Source organism: Caloenas nicobarica, chromosome 2, assembly GCF_036013445.1.
Source record: "Caloenas nicobarica isolate bCalNic1 chromosome 2, bCalNic1.hap1, whole genome shotgun sequence".
In the NCBI taxonomy this organism is placed as follows: Eukaryota; Metazoa; Chordata; class Aves; order Columbiformes; family Columbidae; genus Caloenas; species Caloenas nicobarica.
The window spans coordinates 152,731,866-152,752,301 of NC_088246.1; the positions used below are offsets into that span (position 1 = coordinate 152,731,866).

Genomic DNA, 20,436 nt, shown 5'->3' on the forward strand with positions numbered 1-20,436 from the left:
AAGTATCTGTCCTAGGCTTCTACTTTAGTGTGAGATAAAGTGGACCCAGAGGTGCAGATTTTTTTACTCACACCACAAGAGGAGCCTAATGACTCATTTAGATGAGGACATCTATGTTTAGATTATTCACATCTTAGAAACTAGAAGTAAAAGGAAAAAACCCAGTAGATGCTTAGGGGAACAGGACTTTGCTGGAACAGAAAGCTATATTAAAACTGCAGCTGACTAAGTATACAGTCTAACTTAAGGTTGGACTTATTGAACAAGTGAGAAAAAGAGACATAAGAAGTGTATGGCAGGAAGAAGAAACCACAGAGCCCTTATGGTTGATCTCACACCAAGGAGACCCTGGTGAAACAGAGAAGGGAATCTTAAAATTTATTTTTAAAACTGCTGCTTCTACTCCTGTTCTGACAGAAACTATTGACGGTCAATTAAAGAGCTTTAGGCTTTATTAAAACATTCCTATAGATACTGTTTATAATTATATAGAAAGGATCTCTCTTCTTTTCAGTGCTGTGAGATGCCTTACGTATCAAAGCCTTTCGATGAGCAAATTGTGTTGGCATTTGGTCTAACCGGCAGTCGCACTAGATGACTGTTGTAGGTCCCTTCCAACTGAAATATTCTAAAGACATTTTAGAAGGAACCCAGGGCTTTCAGTGAATACTCAAATAACAGACATTTGAGAGCCTCAAGTAGTCAGGAAAAGTAAAAGCAAAATTCACTTCCCGCTTCTTGAAAAATCAGAGTATGGTCAAAAAAACCAAAGATAAACCTTCCTATAAAGAGCACACAAACACTGAGAAATACAAACACAGAGAAATTATGAATACACACAGATAAAACGGTATTACAGATCAACACTAATTTACCTCCTCTGGGTCAACAGGCTTTGTAAATGCTCTGAAACGTTTGTCAACAGCAAGTCTATGAGTCACATCCCTTAAGAAAATCCTAAGTTCACGCAACGTATTCTCCTCCTGCTCCTCCAGCTTTCTTACTTCTTCCTCTGTCAGCTGTCGAGGCTTAGGCGGCGGTGCTACAGGCAGTACTTCCAATGTCTGCCAAGCTTAAATTGATCAGAAACTTGTAGTCAATTCATGATACTCAAATACAAGCATATGAAAAAATATGGATAGAAAATTACCACCAAAGCAAATCCTGTATAGTTATTAACTTACAGTTAGCAAAGTTTTATATGTAGAATATCCTCACCTGCACTGTTTTTTGATGCAGGAGATTTAGCAGCTTGATCTAAAATTAAGTCCTCAAAAAACATTCTTCTTTCTTCTCTACTAGCCAACTGGATTTTGAAAACTTCATCACCATTAATAAACAATTCTTTTATCTAAAGCATGAGGAGAAAAGACATGTCAGATATCAGGCCACACAAATTCATATTCTATTCCAAAAGATGAGTACCTTTCTAAATTAAACTAAATAATCATCTGGATAAGACAAACGGTGAAAAGTTATCTTCTTAGCCTTAAAAGGCTAGATTTTCATACGTTAAAATGACAAAATCAAAATATCTTCTCCTAAGGGGCACCCCTAGAGTTAAAGCTCAATTGAAGGGACCATATGATGCACTGATAAAGTGGTGAAATTCACCACATCCAAGACTACTTATTTTCTATTTACCTGCCTTGCTGTCTGTTAGTTTGCATCTCTATGGCAGCTGTTGTATAAAGGGAACAGGCAGGGTTCAGGAGACAAGTGCAGGCTTTTTGGTGAGCTGGCTTCGTATTTTATTTTATCTATCTTATTTTATTTTATTTACTTAATTTAAATACGGTGTCTGAAGTTGCATACTACCAAGTTTTACTCCATTTCTGAATCTCTACTACCAAAAGGCAGGGAAGGAATTTCAATACTTATTTTAGAAGGAATTTATTAACAGTATAAAAACTTCCATAGAAAGTTGTATCCTTTCAAAGCAGCGATGATAAACACATCTAGGTGACTCCTCCCTCTCACCCCCCCAGTAATTGAGACAAAATAATTAAAGCAGCATATTCATGTTTTGAACACCTTCCTTCAATGCACACTCTCAGATGTCTAGAAAGCTAAGCATGTATTCCTACTGAATTTTGTTAAGCAAGACAACTAAAAATGGATTTCCAAGTTAATTAAATTGAAGTTGGAACTTAGCTTTCTAATTTGTAAAGCTTTAACCTATATGAAGAAATCGAAATTTTTATTAAAGAATTTGAATTTACATTCTATCATTAATAGTGTGACCACCGTACTTTTTAAGTAAAAATATCTTTCCCTTTTCAGTAAAAATGTTTTCAGTAGAAATATCTTGTTCTCATTTACACTTCAAGCACTGTGTATTCTTGACCAAGTACATACCTCACCGTCTTGAAGTTACTGGAATTATTGCCTGAAGTAAATTTATACATCTGTCTAATGTGCATGAGTGTGTGAGAAGGGGAAAAAGTTGAGTCAAAGTTAATCACTTGACTCACAAAACACTTTAGAAAAATGCTTTCAGCATTGTTTTGTCTAAGCAAATTTTAAGAGAGCTGGTTAGGGTGCCTGAGTAATAACAGAATGAATTTCCTTAACATTGCACAGTACTCCAATTCTTAAAGGATTTATAAATTAACAAGAAATTCAATTAAAAAGTAAAAGTATTGACAGAAATACCTCTTTTGGGAGATCTGCGTGACACGCATCAGATGTTGCAAGCAGCAAAACTGGAGCAAATGCTGGAATGTTCTGCAGTAGTGTTGTAAAAGTAGCTTTCAATGTAGGTCCAACAGCCTCCCACCACAAATGAATGTGTGGGATGTAAATGATACTTGGTGCTGTTCTTTGAGCTTCTTGCATCAACTGGTAAAATTAAAGTTTGGATAACAAAACTAAATCATGTAGAACAGGCTAATAAATAACTAAGGATCAGTCAAACTATCTTACAAAATAGGTGTACATAAGCCAAAACATCAAAATGAACCAACAAAAGAACAACTCCTTAACGATAAGGTAAAATCTTCACTTTCACTCAAATATAGACATTGCTACACAGAGAGAAACAGACCTGAATCACTGCCTGATTTCAAAACTCCTTAGGCGTAAGACAGCTCATGAAGAGCCTCACCACTCAGCTGGTGTGGTGGTGTGGCCTCAAAAAAACAAGACTAACACTTCAGCAAGTTGTACTAGCCTGGGGAAATGCCTACGCGACTGCGACTACACGGGTTTCAGTTCAGAACAGGCACGTATCTGAGTCGGTTCGGAGCATAGCCTGAACAAACACCTATGTGACAAGATGAGGGTTGACACTGTAGAAGCAGCCTGGTTACGATTCGTAATTTCAAGTACTTTCTATAAGAAGTGACCAGTCTTCAGCCTGCCTGCATAGCTCAATCACTACCGCAGGATCCTTCAGACCATATTACAGGGCTTTGGAAGACCACAAGCCATTGCCTACAGATGGTGACTCAATCACAGGAGATGCATCTACTGCATGAGGAAGTGGCAACAGTCCTTTCACACAACAAATTTCTCCATGCACCCCTTCAGGTTATCAATATTCATAGAATCATAGAATAGTTTGGGTTGGAAAGGACCTTCAAAGCTCATCTAGTCCAACCCCCTGCAATGAGCAGGGACATCTTCAACTAGACCAGGCTGCTCAGAGCCCCGTCCAGCCTGGCCTTGAATGTCTCCAGGGATGGGGCATCTACCACCCCTCTGGGCAACCTGGGCCAGGGTTTTACCACCCTCATTGTAAAAAATTTCTTCCTCATGTCTAACCTGAATCTTCCCTCTTTTAGTTTAAAACCATTGCCCCTTGTCCTATTGCTACAGGCCCTGCTAAAAAATCTGTCCCCACCTTTCTTATAGGCCACTTTTAAGTCCTGAAAGGCCACAGGGAGTTCCTGTCACAAAGTGGGAAGCACACGTGGTCTATCCAGGCAGTGACTAGACATGGTAGTTATATGACCACAGATGCAACCATCACATAACAAAAAAAGGAATTGTTCTTCTTATGTGACAAATGAGTATCCGGTCACGTAATGTGTCTGTCCTTACTTGTACAGCACTCAAATGCTGCTACTAAAGGTCAAAATATTTTAATACAGTGATGCCAAACAAAATGGATTTCCTGCCTAAAAGTAAAAAGGAAAACAGCACTAAATCTGCTTATATTTAATTTTCCTAGTTAAGAAAAACACACCAGGGTACAACTGTAAATGTGCCATGAATTTTAATGCTTTTACTACATATACAGCAGCAGTAGAAGCTGTATATTTAAGGAAAGAAATACATCTTTTCCCCAAAACCTTGATTGCCTTACGAATACAATAAAAACGAGGGCTATGAAAAGTGCATGACATGCAGTCAGGCTGATGCAGAGCCATCTGCTGGGAGCACAGAGTCTTAAGATGCAATGAAAACAACTTCCTGGATCCCACTGAGATGCAGGATTTCTTGCCATAAAAAGGGGCTTACTAGCAGCACCTCCCAGCTTCCCAAGCTGCTAGCAACATCCTCACTGTTCAATCTGAATGGAAAATATGGCCATGTACAACATACTTATTCAGTATCCTTCAATCTAGAAGAAAAGTGGATTTTCAGACAGAAGTAAACATAACAGCACATTCACCAGGCCACCTCCAATAACAATGAATTTTGCTCACTCTACTAGTTTACATACAGTTCATGACTGCTATGAGATTAAAAAGAAAAAAGATACCTGTGCACATGTTTCTTCTGGTGTTGCGATGCTAACAAACAAAACAGATAAGTCTAGTGTATAAACTGGAAACTTTTCCAGGGCATGTATTACGGCAGGTGCCAAATGAGAAGCTTGCCCATATCCTGGTTCTCCAACTAGTAAGAACCGTGGCCTGCAAGATGTTGGCTGGTAATAAGCATTTCTAGAACAGTAAGAAGAAAATAAGTTTAGAAAAGAAGTGATGAACAGGCACACAAATGTTAAAGGTTTTCTTATACCTCTGTTTTTGGTAAATACTCTCTGTATTCCAGCAAACAATAAGGTGGTTTGTGATGGGGAAGACTGTCAAGGCCCATTTTCTCACAAACTTGTTTTTTCCACCACAATAGTGGTGGCTGAATTTAAAGATCCTAGAGACCTAATCAAGCTCAGTGGCTCAGAAGACTTTCTGGAGAAGACAGCTAGACGAATTGTGAAAAATAACTGACACAACAGTGACAACAACAATCTCTTTTTTTCAACTGTTGGCTTACATGACTTTGCATATTAAAATGTCAAAAGATTCATATAAATTTACTAGGTTAAAGGTACAAAATGCAGACATTGTTTAAGTTTTTCTCACACTGTTTTAACAAACCATTTCTCAATTTGTTTCTGCTACATAATTTGCTACTGGTCGAATGATCTTGGAACGCAGAAGGGCAAAAGATGGCTACACAAATCCATACTTATTTTTCATTAAAATGACAGACAGCACATTTCCTTGGTCTTGAGTCTTTCAAGGAATACCATGGATTAAATCAACATGTTCTAATAGTCTGTGGATCGCTTTGACTTAGGAAAAGAGGGCTGGGCTATTCCGTTTGCTGGGTTATGGCAGTGTACTCCATAAGAACATTAGCACTCAGCTGGATCTTCATATTTCTTGCAAATATTGATCACTTCCCACACACACTTTAGTCCTTGGTTTACCACCCCTCATGCCAAAACTGTTTACAGAGCCAGCCACCTTAAAAATGTAAACATAAAGGGGACAAACATTTACCTGCTAAAATCGAGGAATTTTTCCTTTTGTTTTCCAGGCATTTTATGTGTTGACTTATCTTCAAAGATTGATGGCGATTCCTCATCACTGTCAATCGCATAATTTCTTAAAACATGATTTGAACTGTCTGAAAGACGAGAGAGGTTTGTTAACTTTCTTGAATAGTCTGCATCTTGCTCTCGCATTAATACAGCTTCTAAATCAGTGCTAGAAACATCTTGTATTTCTTCATCTGTGATTCTGTGATTTGAGGGCACGTGCTGAATGCTCTTTTCTGAAGAGTTCATCCTACCACAGACCTAAGGAGATCGCACAAGTCTCCACAGAGCTGTCCTAAGTCACATGATTTGCATAAGGTGTATCACTCTGCTGGTGAAAACTCGCGAGTTTTTTTTTCCTTAGAATAAAGATGATTGGGAACAACTTCTGTAGTTCCTAGACACCAGAAAAACCCAACAAGGCCACTTCTTCCTGGAGCAGGTTCCCCCACTGGAAGTGAGGGAATTAAGTGAATGTGATGGCCGCAAATTTCCATTTGTCTGGGACTAGTGAGTCAGAATGTACAGACCAACTCATCTTCTAAATAAGGCTCCTCAAAGATCACCAAAGGAGGAGATAATGGAAGGCAGACAACAGAGAGGGGATGCAATTACCAATCCCCTGACCTCTCTGGTTTTATTTTGTTATTGGATTTCTGCCTCTGTTTTACCAATGCAAATATATCTCCCAGCTCTACTGGGAGTAATATTGGTAGCATATTCTCAAGGGATTAGCATAACAGCTAACCACAGTTCTCCATTAACCAGGAGTGGAATGAGTTTATCAATTTATTTGCTCTCACCAGCTGACAGTCTAAACCTGATCAGGGCTGATGCAGTCAGGAGCCTGAGCTCACATGCTATGGAAGACAAGCCCCAAAGTATACACTACTAAAACATTCTGATCTCACGTGCAGGTGTACAGTGGGATCCACAAACATTTAAATTAAGAGACTGGTTAAAAATCATGATAGTTAAAACAGTATTTAGCTTAAACAACTTGTATTACGGTCCTGACATTCTTCACACAGGAATTAGAAGCATTCATGTAAAAATGCCTTTCTGCTCCCATTTAAACATTTGTTTTGAAGGAAGTGCCTCATACCTTAAACCTTAGATCCATCTCTACAAGTGATAAATATGTTAGCTACTGTCAGAAACAGGGTGCTCTAGTAGAGAACGCATAGTTCTCTACCGCATATTGCGAGTCATTCACAGCTCCCATCTAGCAGTTTAGAATCCAGAATAAAATCTATGCACCATATTCCTGAAATAAAGGTGTGCACATGCATATTATAAAACTCCACTGTCATTACGGTTGAGAAGTTTTGTGTTGATTGCACAAATCAGAAGTTTTTGCTTTGGCGGAATTTTAAAGAAGTGGATGTAATTTTTGTACCTTGCTGTTGGTCGTTCTTTAGTGCAAGCTCTGCCTGGGGAAATACTCTCTGCAAGGCTTGTAAAATTCTTGCTAGTGTGTTTTCAAGCAGCGGTTTTGAAATAGGTGATAGTGCTTGCCCAGGTGAAGCCACAGCCCTCTGTGAAGCTGGAACAGTCTTCTGCATAGCCATAACAAAATCTTTTGCTGTTATTTTAATAGAAGCGACATCTAACAGCAGTTTCTCTCTACTTTTGTATATCTGAGGATAGCGGCGGCGCAAAGCACAGAGGGCAGCTTCAGCACACAAGGATTTAATGTCAGCACCACAGTATCCTAATAAAACAAGAATCAAATGTTATGTCAGTCTCAGGCAACACAGAAGTCAAGGCCAAGGTTTCCAAAGTGCAACGCTGAAAGACTTTGTATGCAGCCAAAAATAAATAGGTTAAGAGAGAATTTAAGGAGTTACTGCACTGCAGAGAAATTCGGTTATGTGGGTCACAGCCTGATATCTTGACCTTAGGAAGCAGCCTCCTAATCAAAACTTTGCTCCAGAGGAAGATGCCCAAACTCCATTCAGTGTTCTGAGAGACAGAAAGAAAATTAAAAGAAAAGAAGCATCTATCTTGCTATTTTTTTTTCCCCAAGGTGTGCCAGCTGCCTCACTGGCTCGCACTGCAGCAAGGCACAAGGGCTTGGGTACTGCCTGGTACAAGCTCCGATTCCTTAGGACTCAGTCACAAGCAGTTAACTCACTTTGTTTTCAAACTTACCAACGCATTTTTCAGCTAGCTCTTCAAGAAACGCGTCCAATGGCTTAGGGGTCCAGTCTCGTGTGTGAATCTGGAAAATCTCTTTTCTAGCCTGGAAACAAAATGGTTGCATTTTAATTTGTTGTAAGTTTTCTCTTAAAAAAAACCACCAACACAAAATCTGAAAAACTCCCACATCTATACAAATATGTTTCTTATCTGCTAAACTTCTAAGTGTTTTAAAGTTCATTTAATATACTCTGCTTTTTCAAGCAGGAAATTCAATAATTCTCAATTTGTTACTTTAAACTCTTCCTGGGGGCCTGCAGTGAAATAAAACGCATTTATAGCTTCCATAAAAAGCAAGTTTCCACAAGTATGAGACCTAATGATCCTGAGGGAAAAAATGTAGTAAAAAACTTATCCGCAAACCAAGAAAATTCTCTCAAATTTACCAAAATCTTATGGTGATATTGTCATTAGTTCATCAGACTTGCTTTTCTGCCAGTTCGTTTAAGGAAAACTGTCGTAGCACTGTGTTTCAAATTGCTACAATTACTACAGAGAAGAATAATGACTCAAACTACTGTCAGTGATCCAGAAAACGTCAAACGTTGCCTATCTCCATCTCTGATCTTAGCAAGACTGTAACTTAAGTTTATTTCCTGGTACATAGAGTAATTATGGCAGATTTCTAGAATTCTTCCACAGTAGGGAATCTTATTTTATCTGTTTGATGGCACCTCCTCTCCTGTTCCTGAAAGCAGGTAAAAACTGGAGACCAATGTTTGCGTTAAATACCGTTTAGTGAACTTTTACTAGCCTTCAATAAATGTTTTATCCTTTTTCCAAAAAGTGCTACTACAAGAAATATCAGTTGACAGCCAGAGAAAAACCACAAAACCAGGGTTCCAGTTTTGCACAGTATCTTCCCCCCCACATTTTTTGGTTGCTATATACCTATTTTTTCATTGCTTAGCTGCTGCCATTGAACTAGAACCTTTCCAAGCCCTGCACCTGTGCAGTGCACTTCACACCTTCGGCCAACCCCCTGTTAGTGAGTACCAGTAAGAACGACAGATCCCAAAATACTTGTAGTTATCTTCCAGGATACCCAGGCTGGAACAATCTGACACAGGTATGTCCACTATCCATTCATAAACCAAGAACTGAGAGCAAGAGCACTTCATCGTGGAAGTGCCCAAGTGGATTAAATAAGTAAGCAAACACGAACCGCTTTGGGAACGAAAAACATTAATTCGTTCCAGCACCAGCCTTGATAAAAGCTTTTCTTAGCAAAAAAGGAATTATTGCGTGCACACCATTTCTTTCATTTTTCAAGATGAGATAGCAGTAATTTATAGCTAATTCATATATTCATTCTTTCTTAAACATTTCAGTGACTAGCAGCAGCATCCCATTTTCTTGGCTGGTCACAGTGAAACCAAAACTATAGAACTAACTGCTTGTTGAAATCATCTTTACCATATGCATTCAGTACCAGATCTGCCCTCCACAGTACAACACAGCCTCTCCAGATATCCCTCATTTGTCCAAGTTGTATTATACAATACTGCATTGTTACATGGTTTTGTTATATATGTATGGACTTTGCCACATTAGCATTAAGGATGAGTTTGAGTTCTGACCTCTTTATTTGGCAAGCCGAAGAGGAACTCTCGATCAAAGCGTCCGGGTCTTCGTAAAGCGGGATCTATGGAATCCAGTCTGTTGGTGGCTCCGATTACCACAATCTCTCCTCTGCTGTCTAAGCCATCCATAAGTGCCAGAAGTGTTGATACAATGGAGCTAACAGAAAAATATAATTTTCATTCACTAGTTCAGTTAATTTTTTTTTACGTTCTACACAACCTTCTCCAATGATCACTCAGAAAGGACAAGCTTTTAATTGATGAGATGCTGATTAGTGAAAGAATCATTTTAAGACATAAAAAAATAAATAAGGTAACTCTGGCATTGTGCTGTTATCAAGCTTAGTGCATTGTTTTCAGTTATTGCTTAAACATCATCTGAAATTTAGTAGCATTGGATTACTAGTTTTCAAGATAAATGACTGTGTCACATAAATAGGTTGTGGCCTTCTTTTCACAAAGATCAAGCAGCTTCTATGTAGATACAAAGAATGTACTACCTATGAATTTGGTCTTGTTTACTGGACCGTACAGGAGCAAGACCGTCTATCTCATCAAAGAAAATAATTGAAGGTCGCATCTGGTAGGCCTAGAATGAAAACACGGGAATATTGACATAAGTAAACCAGCACTATTTTAAAGAGAAAATGCATGAAAAATGTTATGGTTGGAAAGTCACTGGAACTAGATTTTTCAGAGTAGCATCAGGGATCTCTACTAATTGAGCTAATGGAGGAAGTGGCATGTATAACAGAAGACAGCAGCCTATGTGAACCCACCGAGGCTGGGTGACAGGAAACAAATCATACCACAAATTCTTACGGCTATTTGGCAGCCACTGAGAACCGAGCTGGGACTTAATTCAATTACAGGTTCTGGAAGCAAGCTTCTGTTATGAATTTAAATGACCATGCTTTCAGCCTGCATCTGTTTCCCTCTGATCTAAAGCCACCATCTTTTGCTGCCTGAAACCTCTTTGGTGGCTGGTTTTGATATTTTTTCGAGGTGGGGGCAGCAGGGTGGTTGCTCTGTGAGTGTCTCATTTGTTTTATTAATCTTTCCCAATATATCTCAAGATTAAAAAAACCCCAAACACTGACAATCCAATTTCCATGGAAGGAACTGACAAACACAAAAAGAGTGAGTTCTCCTTAAAAATACTGATCACAAAAAATTAGTTACAACTCAGACAGAACACACAGCACATTTCAACCTTACCTGATCAAATAATAAACGAAGCTGTCGTTCAGCTTCTCCCACCCATTTACTCAGGCAGTCGGCACCTTTTCTCATAAAAAAGGCTATTTTCCTGTCACCTTGGCTACATTCATTAGCAAGTGCACGAGCAACCAGTGTCTTCCCAGTCCCTGGTGGGCCATAGAATAGACAGCCTCTGCAATAAAAAAAAAAAATCACATAAGTAAAAACATCATGAAAAGTATCTATTATGATCCCCATCCCTAACATAAAACTCTTCTAACCAAAACACTTCATATGTATAAGATGGTGGTAAGAGCTGAAGTGTGAGAAAAGTCAAAACAGATGGAAGTTTTGCGTTCCTACCACAATTCAACAAGGCAGTAAATGAAATGAATAAAGAGGATAATGCAGATATACAAAACTTTGAGAAAAGATCATAGCATCCCAGAAGGACACTTCCAAAACTTCTGACAAATGTGGTTACAGCACAGTGGAGTCAAACAAGCACAAACTTCAGCGCAGAATCTGAGACTGGGCTGACTGCTGAACCATCAGTTCATTCTTCAATGATACACTGCATATTCATGCTGGTTTTCACATAAAGCAAGATTTGATAGTAAAGCATTTCATTCTCCCTTAAAAAGCTTTAAGTAATTGGATTTCATCTCCCAGACCATCCATTGCTGATGATGAGGAGGAAGTCTAAAGCTGGGAAGGTATCTTGTATTTCCAGATAAATATAGCCATCAACTAGAAAAGTCAATACACTGATGTTTCAGAAAGAATTTCAATTAATAAAGAAGCAAAACACTGAAAGACTGTCTTTCCATTATTCGTTATACTTTTAAAGTTACCAAAAGCAAAGAATTTATATTTCAGTATACCATGACTGAGCTTTGCTGACCAAGCAAATATAAAGCTAAAAATTACATCTCTAATAATTTCATTTCATAACACATAACTAATTTAGCTATGTAAGAAGTGGACAGATTTGTATTTTAGCCTAAGCACAACAAACACTGCAAGGTTCTAGTTGCAAGTCCTATCAATAGTAAAATTGATACTTGCGCACTTGAAAAAACAGTTGGTGGGAGATACAACTGGACTTCCAAGCAACAAATCACAGTTGACTGCTAGTTTATGATTCCTTTGTGCTTATAAACTAATCAAGTTGACTTGTACATAAAACTCAAAACAAAACCACCTTAATCCCACCTTTTAAAGGCAAGTCACTTTTAAAGTATAGTCTTGCCACACAGTAAATCTTTGAACCTACATATACTCTGGATTGCATCCATTTTTAAGAAATTACTTATTACTACAGCTACCATCAACACTGCTGAAAATTTTGAAGCACGGAAACATATTGATACGTCCATTGAATATTCTCCTGAAAATGAGTGAATTAGAATTTATAGTTTTAAACAATCTCTGTTACCTTGGAGGTTGAATTTTGAATCTCTCAAAGACTTCTGGGTAAAGCAATGGAAAAACAACCATCTCTTTTAAAGCTGAGATGTGATCATGAAGACCACCCACACCATCAAAGCATACCTAAAGATAAATTCAACAGAACACATTTTATGTTAAAGAAAGCTGCAACCTCAATAAGGTTCCATCAGAAATTGTATGTCAGCACAAAGGAAATGTTCTGGGCAATTTTCAAATTGCTTGAGAGAAAACTGTAAACCAAGGCAGTTGTAGACAGCATGTTATTGAAAGCTTTCATAAACACTGGGAACATCTCACTGACACAATGAACTGAAAATACTTACTGAGCTATCTATTTGCATTGGATCAACATCAGCCAGACTTGCTCCTATTTTCATTCGATCCTTGTGAATTCCCTTTAAATCATCTTTCCGAAAGTTTAGTGGAAGACACCTGATTTAAATTAAGGGGAAAGAGAAAGTCACTTTGTAACTTAAGATGCAGCTAGATTTTTGCTTTTATAATGATGCCAAGGGAATGCAGAAGACCTTATAAATGTGCATAAACTTCCTAAATAGTTAAATATTCATTCAAATTGGTTTACGTTTAATGTCCATGAGTAAATCAAGAAAAATGGTCACTCCAGACATTAAATCGAGTTAATTACTTTAGCAACTCTTAGCAGTTGCGAATATTTACACCAGTAAACACAGAACATACATGAACGCAAGCTTCGAACAAGTTATTCCATACGTGGAGACTGTGAACTGACCTTGATCTGTATGATGGAAGAACCACCCCAAAACACACTGACATCTTTCAAAGATTTTTTGCTTCTACATTCAAAAAGTTACAGCCCAAGGGGATACTTATTTCAGTGTGGATTAACATTACAAAGGCTGCCCAGCACTGCTGGTCCTTCCCAAAGACTTTGGGATGCGAGTGCCAGAATTGGGCTGAAAAATCATTTGTTACAATGTTATTAAAACAGTTTTTCTAGAGCATCTGTTAAGTAACAAAACCTCCATCACTTCCTCTATTTCTAACATCTTCTGTTATGGTGGTTTTCTTTCTGATTAAACTACTGTAAAACACAGGAGCAGTAGAATTTTACACTAAAAAATTACATGAAAGTGTTCCTCCTCCCATTCCTGCATAGAAATCAAATTGCTTATTAAAATAAAGTCTAAAACTCCAATTTTAGAGCGTCCAGTTAGAGTCATCAGTACCAACAGATATGATTAAATATTGCCACAATTTAGACACTGTACAAGATGAAGAGGATAACACTTCATGGTTAGGCACATACAAACTCCTCCCAAGTAGATTTCTCCCTCCCTGTTCTCCAATTTCATTAACCTGCTCAAGTCTCTGTTATGGCTGTGCTTCTTATGCGGCTCAAAATGCTCGTCCTCATCAGATGAGGACAATGAGGAAGAGGATGTGGAATCACTGTTGTGGACTGCATGTCTCCGTCTGCAAACAAACAAGTAAAAAATTTCAGTATACACTAAGTAATATCAAAATTTAAGTGAATTCTATCTCAGAATTTAGTTAAGACCTATGGAGTTTCCAGATCACTGTACTCCCTGTGAATCTGATTTCAAAGTACATTACATGATCTTCCTTGTGACAGCAAAATTTAACTTTTCTTAGGTAAATTGTTTAACTATTTTGCAAAGAAGTTTAATTAAAAATTACTCATTTTGCCCAAGTTCTTTCTCAGACACACAAATCAAGTTTCATTTAGCATTACGTATACACTCTGTGAAATATTAAACTTTCTCAACTTATTTAAAAATTTGGCTTCATAAACCCTTCCTTCTATCACTGTCTGCTTTCAAGGATGCCAAACAAAGTGCTCAATATCTAGCAAGAGATGGCATTCTCCATGCTCTAACTGCTTAGAGGATCCAAACCCCTTCATCATTACTATTGCAATTTAAAATTGCATTTAGCATTTTTCTTGTTTAAGGATAGCTTCCTACAGAAACATTAACTGATTCTAAAGAGAAACTCAAATTAGTATTTGAGTGGTTAAAAAAAAAAAACCAACACTCTAACTTCCATACAGGTTCTCTCTCTAACTTAATTATTTTCAGTTTTAAGAACATAATCGGTATCCTTCAAGATTAAATAGTCTAAGATTTTCAGAGGGAGATTCTGGCTTCAATTCTAGAACAAAATAATTTCAGTTACACGATCTCAGTCACAGCCTCCATAATGACCTTATCAGTGACCATAAGTATCGCACTTCTGAAAATCTAATGGCTAATAAAAAGTGTTGTCTCCCCCTCGGTATTTTTTTTCTTTGTACCCTCAGACTACCACTGTAATAATCATGCTATTAATCTGTAATTACCACCATTCAAAAAACCCTCGAAAGGATTATTCAGTAATGTGGCTGACAGCAATATTGACAAATAACAGCTATCACCAACCATACACCAACCTGTTAGTTTTTTTGAAGGAAGAGCCTTGTGACCGAGCACTTCTGAATGAATATCCCTGTCTAACAGGTGAAGTGCGGCCTGAGAAATATATCTTCCGTTGTTTTGGTTCTGTTGAAAGCAGAGAATTTAGAATAACACTACAACCAAGTTTAAGAGAAAGCGGGACAGTGAAAGAGGCAGAAAATATCATGTGTTTCACCCATATCTAATTCCAGGGGAAGTTTCAAGTGATTTGGAGGAGATTTTCTTTTAAATTAGTGCACAGTAGAAGTGAAAAAACACACATGCTTTTTAAGGAGAACTGGGAACCACAAGAGTAAGATTATCAAGTCTATTTAATTACTATTCTTTCAATGATACATATGACATTTTTTTACTGAAAAACAACAAGTATGCTAAATGGCAAAGAAATCCAATGTGCACAGGATATATACATTTAATAAAATTTACTTGAAGAGTGAAGAAGTTTAAATACAAGTTGAGTGTGTGTATATACTTTCATTTAAAAGAAAAAAAATCTCACTTATGTGCAAGAAATTAGCTCTTAAGAGAAATTGTGCATATAACCTACTTTCCAATGGAGCTTGATAGCGTTCAACAGCTTTCCTCTGTCGCAAGTCATAACGCTTTCGTGTGTCTTCACCATCATCATCTTCCTTCTCTTCACTTTCTTCTGATGAAACTACTGTACATTGACATAACATTAAACTGTTTAAGTACTGTTGCAAATTATATTAAATTCAAAATGCACTACAGAGATGCCTATAGGTTTTACTATTGCCTTCACATGTATGATGCAATAGATCTGAAAACCTACAAAACCTTAAGACCATCTTATGCAGGACACATTCCAGAAACTACAAAACACAGAGGAGTATATGCATAGATACTGTTCTGACCTCGCTGAAATTGCTGGGTGACTTCTCATCAGTCCTCTATTTCCCCACTCTTGTTCCTCCCCAAATCACCTAAATCCCTCCGTTGTCCTGCCATTCGTTCCTGCCCTGAAGATCCCATAGTAAGTCCTGTGTGAACTGCTTTTCCCCCACATCCCACAACATGTCCCAGGCCTGGCAGTCACTGCTTAGTCCGACAGGCAACCTGGAGAGCTGCCCCCGATGGGTTTCACGCCCAGACACTGGGGCTGACAGCTCTGCTGGGACAGCCCTGGGAGGGGCCCAGATCAAGGTGGCTGTTTCTCCTTGATTTGAGTCCTTGATTTGGGTTCCTGCCTGCCCTTGTGCACCCCTGGGCTCCTCTGGGTTTGTGCAGATAGGGTTTTGAAGGGCTGATGGGCCTGGGAGGTTATTATAACCCCTACAGGGTTATTATTTGGGCTCCCGCACTCCTGCCACTGTCTCTCAGAGCTCCGTGAGGGTGTGTGGAGGACATCTACCACAAAACCTAACGCTGATCGGCTCAGCTACCACCACATCCATTTCTGGCCTTACATACACTCTTACACGCTGCTCCATCCAGAAAGCTCCTACTAGAATCACTGGTCTGACTGCCTTAGTCACAACTATCGTTCTCCTTAAGAACCTGAGGTTTTTCCCCTCACTTCAAACATAAAATTAATATCGTCTTTTACGATTTAACCTTATTCCTCATGTTATTTCCCACTGAGTACTGGGATGACAACTCCTAATTACAGGCCCAGCCAGCAGCTTCCACTGACTACCTGCTAAACGCAAAAATGAACAACACTATCTTCTCTCCTACTGATCTTCACGCTCAGGTGGAGCTTTCCGTACACATCTGGCAGCCCACGTCATTTCCTGAAAATTCTCACCGTGCTGCTCAAAACTGTGAAAACTGTCGCGCTCCTGCTGTAGCGAGATCACTCTTTCTCATTCTGAGTAATACCGTCCACTTCTTCGTATTCCCACCTGTCCACAGCCATCTGTTGCCTTTTATCTTCTAAACATTTTGGAAAAGCACCCGGTTTGTTTTTTTTTTTTTTTCCCCTGAATACCTGTTCTGAGCTCACTACAGTACAGCCCTAGAGTCTTTGATTATGGCTTGTAATGTCAATACTAATATAGATTTTTTTAATAGATGAAAAATAGCCAGTAGTTCAGCTTGTCTCAATTGTTTAAAATGAGGCTTTTGGCTAGAGCATAGTAAAGAAAATTTAAAACAGAATGAATCTACAATGTCACCTTGATCAGCAGCTATTTCTTTGTCTGCTCTTTGCATTTCTTTCTTTACTCGGGAATGGCTATCAAGGTTTTCCTAATTAAAAGAAACAAGAAAAATCAGTCACAAATATGCAGAAAACCTGACAAGGGCATATATGGTGCCTAGATAGTAACGTTGTCAAGATACTCCATATACACAAAGGATTGAATTAAGATACAGCAGGAGAGAACAGGAAAATAATTCTGGCACCCAGGATTAGTAACAAGAATTTCTGCTCCAAAATAGTGTTTAGTACACATGACAGTTAAATACTTATCCAGACACAAAGCAGATTGTATCAATTAATCACAGGTTAATAATCTAAGTGTGGCAGAACACAGGAAAAAACAATTTCTAGTAGACAAAAAAAAAAAATCACATGAGAACTCGAGAGATTATGTACAAACTGCTATGGAAAATTCTGGTTTCATTTAAAAAAAAAGGATTCAGATCTGAACAAAAAGCTATGAAAGCAGGCTATGAAGATGTTTAGAAAATGAATTGCCTGTCATTCAAAAGGACAGTTGAAAAACTTTACTTAATGGAGTAAAACTAAGAGGAAATATGATTGCTGTACATAATTTTAACATAAATTCCTCTAGGGACAGAGGACTTGAGCTCACAGGCAAGTCTGGCACAAGAACAAACACAGATAAAGCAGACATCAATGAATTCAGTTTTTAGTAGGATGTGAAGTGAAAACCCAAGCCCTGAAACAGCTGTTAGTAAACAGTGTCCGTTCGAAAATCATAAGGCAATTCAGAAAGCATCGTATAAGACACATATTTCAGCATATCACTGCTATTTCATGTCTTCTGAAGAAGATATTTCCTCCAGCCTTAGACCATATCTGTAGCATGACCATAACAGTATGTTAAATTATAATCAGAGAACAAAACTAAATGTTATTTTAGATTACACTACTCTTTGGAAGACGTTATTTCAGCTAAATTAAAATTGCAGCTAAAGTAATTTTCCTATGTGAAATACACTACTTATGCAAAAATTGTCAAATAAATTAGTATCTACTTCTTCAGCGTCGTGAAACACCCCAAGGTCTTCCATCATTCGCCGTCTACGCATCTTCTCCATGTCATCCATTTTTTGCAAGACTGCTTCTGCAGTACTAAGATAAAAAGTTGACAAGTAAGAGCAAAGACAGGCAAGTACAAAAAAATCCCATTTAAAACAGTACACATAATCAGTATGATGTTTTAATGTAGTATGCACAAAGCAAGAGTCATTGACACTTAGCCAAGTTTTTTAACACAACTTAAATATTAGGTCATACATTTACTTAAGAACAAGCGTTTGAGGAATTGCAAACATACACTGTTTTCAGATTTATTTTTCCCTCTTGCTGAACACAGTAAAAAAATCTGTTTTAATACAAAAAACATGATTTTGTAGATCACAGTAAGATAACAGAAGGAAATTATAGCAGTTTTTAATAGCACTTAGGTTGCTGTGCATTATAGCATTAAGTCAACTTCAGTTCACAGCCTTCCTCAGACAACAGGTCGCTTATTCTTCTCTTAACTGTAATTTAAGTTTTGTGTTGATTTTCCATGACTATATATGCTGGAAAAAACATCCCACTGTTGTTACACTTCACAAACCTTTCAGAAGAAAACAATGTCAATTTGGGCTTCACGAAGAGAACTAAGCTGTGGGCAGACAGGCAGAAACACTAGGCCAAAGAAACACTTTGGCTGAATCCAACTTTCCTCAGCATCTTAACTCAACTAAGAGTTATAAAAATATTTGTTAAGCATGAAAGAAAAGTTTATTAAAAATGAAGGTGGTTCTGATGCTAAGAAAATTGATTTAGAGGGCAAGTCAAATGGTTCACAAGATAACACAAAAACCTACCCAGCCCATACATAAAAGATGCTCTAGTATGAAGATCTCTCCACAACTGGCAATCCCAAAACGAAGACACCAATTTAAACATTTGCTGTGCCCAAACTCTTTACACATAAAGCACCTTCCAAATACATCCTCCCGCATACACTCTCAGACCTGAAGTCTTAAATAGCTGCAAGCACCTATTCCCAAAAAACTCAGGTTACAACAGCTTGGCTGTGATGTACAAAGGCCCACACTTTACAAAAAAGTCAATATATTAAGAATAATTAGAGGACATACCAGCACAGGCAGAGGAAGAGGAGGAGGAGGAGACCCTACCTGCTCAACATCAAAGGAATGTTGGCAAAGGTTGCCAGGAGCACCCTGAAAGTTCAAAGCTATGCAACAATGCGAGGATTCTACTATGGAGGGCACAGCAGCCCAGCAGTTATCACAGGGATATACAGTGTATGTGGGGGCATGTAGGGAAGTCTTGGCCTGACCACTGAATGCACTTAACTCTTGCTGCCAGGAATCACAATACCTTCTTCTGTTGTCAAAAGAAGGAGAAAGGCCCTAGCCAGTATCATGCCACAGCACAAAGGCTTGCTAATAAGGCTCATTTTAGTAGCTTTGCAAGATGATGAAAAACAAACAAACAAAACCCACTTACTTTGTTATAAGTTTGTCAAACAAAACAGATTGATTTGTAGTGGTGTAACGACTTTGTCGAATTCTGCAGCTTCGGCGGACCTCCAAATCCCCATTTTCTTCATGGACTTGTTCCGCAGCTTTTGTTTCAGCTCTGGTCTTCAGTGTTCTGGTGACTAAAACGCATTAATATATAAAATATTTTGAGACAGAAAATGTTATTCCCTTTATTTCATAGTTGCTCTAGTAAAATGTAAAAAAATCTGCAGTGGATTGATTTTTTCTGTAAATATTGAATTAGAAGTCATCGTCATGACCAGAGCATTCAACTGAAATCACTTATGTTTAAACTACCTACTTAAAAGCATGACTTATATAGCAGCTTTTTAATAGACTGGAAAGCCAATCTGATGAAAACAAACACACAACTTTCATTGCATGCAGGAGGCAAGTTTCTTCCAGTTACTTCTTTCTGGAAAAACAACAAATACCTCTCTCCAAGGTGTTTTTACTCCATTCATGTAAGATTGTATCTAATAGTTTTTTAAAAAATTGTTGAAGTGTGAAGTCTCTTCTTAAGATGCACATTTTAGTACGCTGTTTAAACATTCATCACTTTCATTTCTGCATCGTGACACAAAAGCTCTAGAAGATAAGAAATGTCTCAAACTTCCAAATACCAAAAAACCTGTACGCTTGTCTGCTTCAAAAAAAGATCTTCCCAGTATTTACTGCACAGCATCCTTTGCTACAGGTTCATTACTTGCACTAACACTGAAACAGTTAAGAGAGGTCAATGAGAAAGTAGTGCACAATTAGAACTTGAATTACTACACACAAAGTGTATTTCAGGCCCCTTCCTGCATTCAGCCTGGGCTGGCAGGGCACTGCCTGGAAATAAAAATTTTCTCAGCTGCCCGCAAGCTGCCTCACGGCACCAAGCCCGCTTGTGTACTCAACACAGCAATTTGGTTCCAAGGTAAATCGCTGAACTTCAGTGACACCTTCCCCATGTCAGTGACTACGTGCATCTCATGACAGATTCTCTAGTGTCTAACAGCAGGCTGAAATTCATGCTGCATTCTCCCGAAGCCTGAAAGAAATTAATCCTCCT

General features: G+C 38.2%; 1 protein-coding gene across 1 annotated transcript in view; it reads right to left on the reverse strand.

Annotated features, from left to right (window-relative positions):
- The window catches only part of ATAD2 (ATPase family AAA domain containing 2), a 35,626-nt gene that overhangs the window by 8,013 nt on the left and 7,177 nt on the right, over positions 1-20,436 (reverse strand). Inside the window, exons 4-21 of the mRNA XM_065627823.1 lie at positions 19,345-19,498; positions 17,853-17,949; positions 16,805-16,877; positions 15,214-15,327; positions 14,642-14,750; positions 13,549-13,665; positions 12,534-12,642; positions 12,197-12,312; positions 10,777-10,951; positions 10,059-10,147; positions 9,556-9,715; positions 7,928-8,018; positions 7,173-7,487; positions 5,736-5,862; positions 4,709-4,892; positions 2,656-2,841; positions 1,219-1,351; positions 876-1,072 (exon numbers count right to left, since the gene is read on the reverse strand). Of these exons, the coding sequence (XP_065483895.1) occupies positions 876-1,072; positions 1,219-1,351; positions 2,656-2,841; positions 4,709-4,892; positions 5,736-5,862; positions 7,173-7,487; positions 7,928-8,018; positions 9,556-9,715; positions 10,059-10,147; positions 10,777-10,951; positions 12,197-12,312; positions 12,534-12,642; positions 13,549-13,665; positions 14,642-14,750; positions 15,214-15,327; positions 16,805-16,877; positions 17,853-17,949; positions 19,345-19,498 (2,546 nt within the window). The remainder of the gene's footprint in view (positions 1-875; positions 1,073-1,218; positions 1,352-2,655; positions 2,842-4,708; positions 4,893-5,735; positions 5,863-7,172; positions 7,488-7,927; positions 8,019-9,555; positions 9,716-10,058; positions 10,148-10,776; positions 10,952-12,196; positions 12,313-12,533; positions 12,643-13,548; positions 13,666-14,641; positions 14,751-15,213; positions 15,328-16,804; positions 16,878-17,852; positions 17,950-19,344; positions 19,499-20,436) is intronic.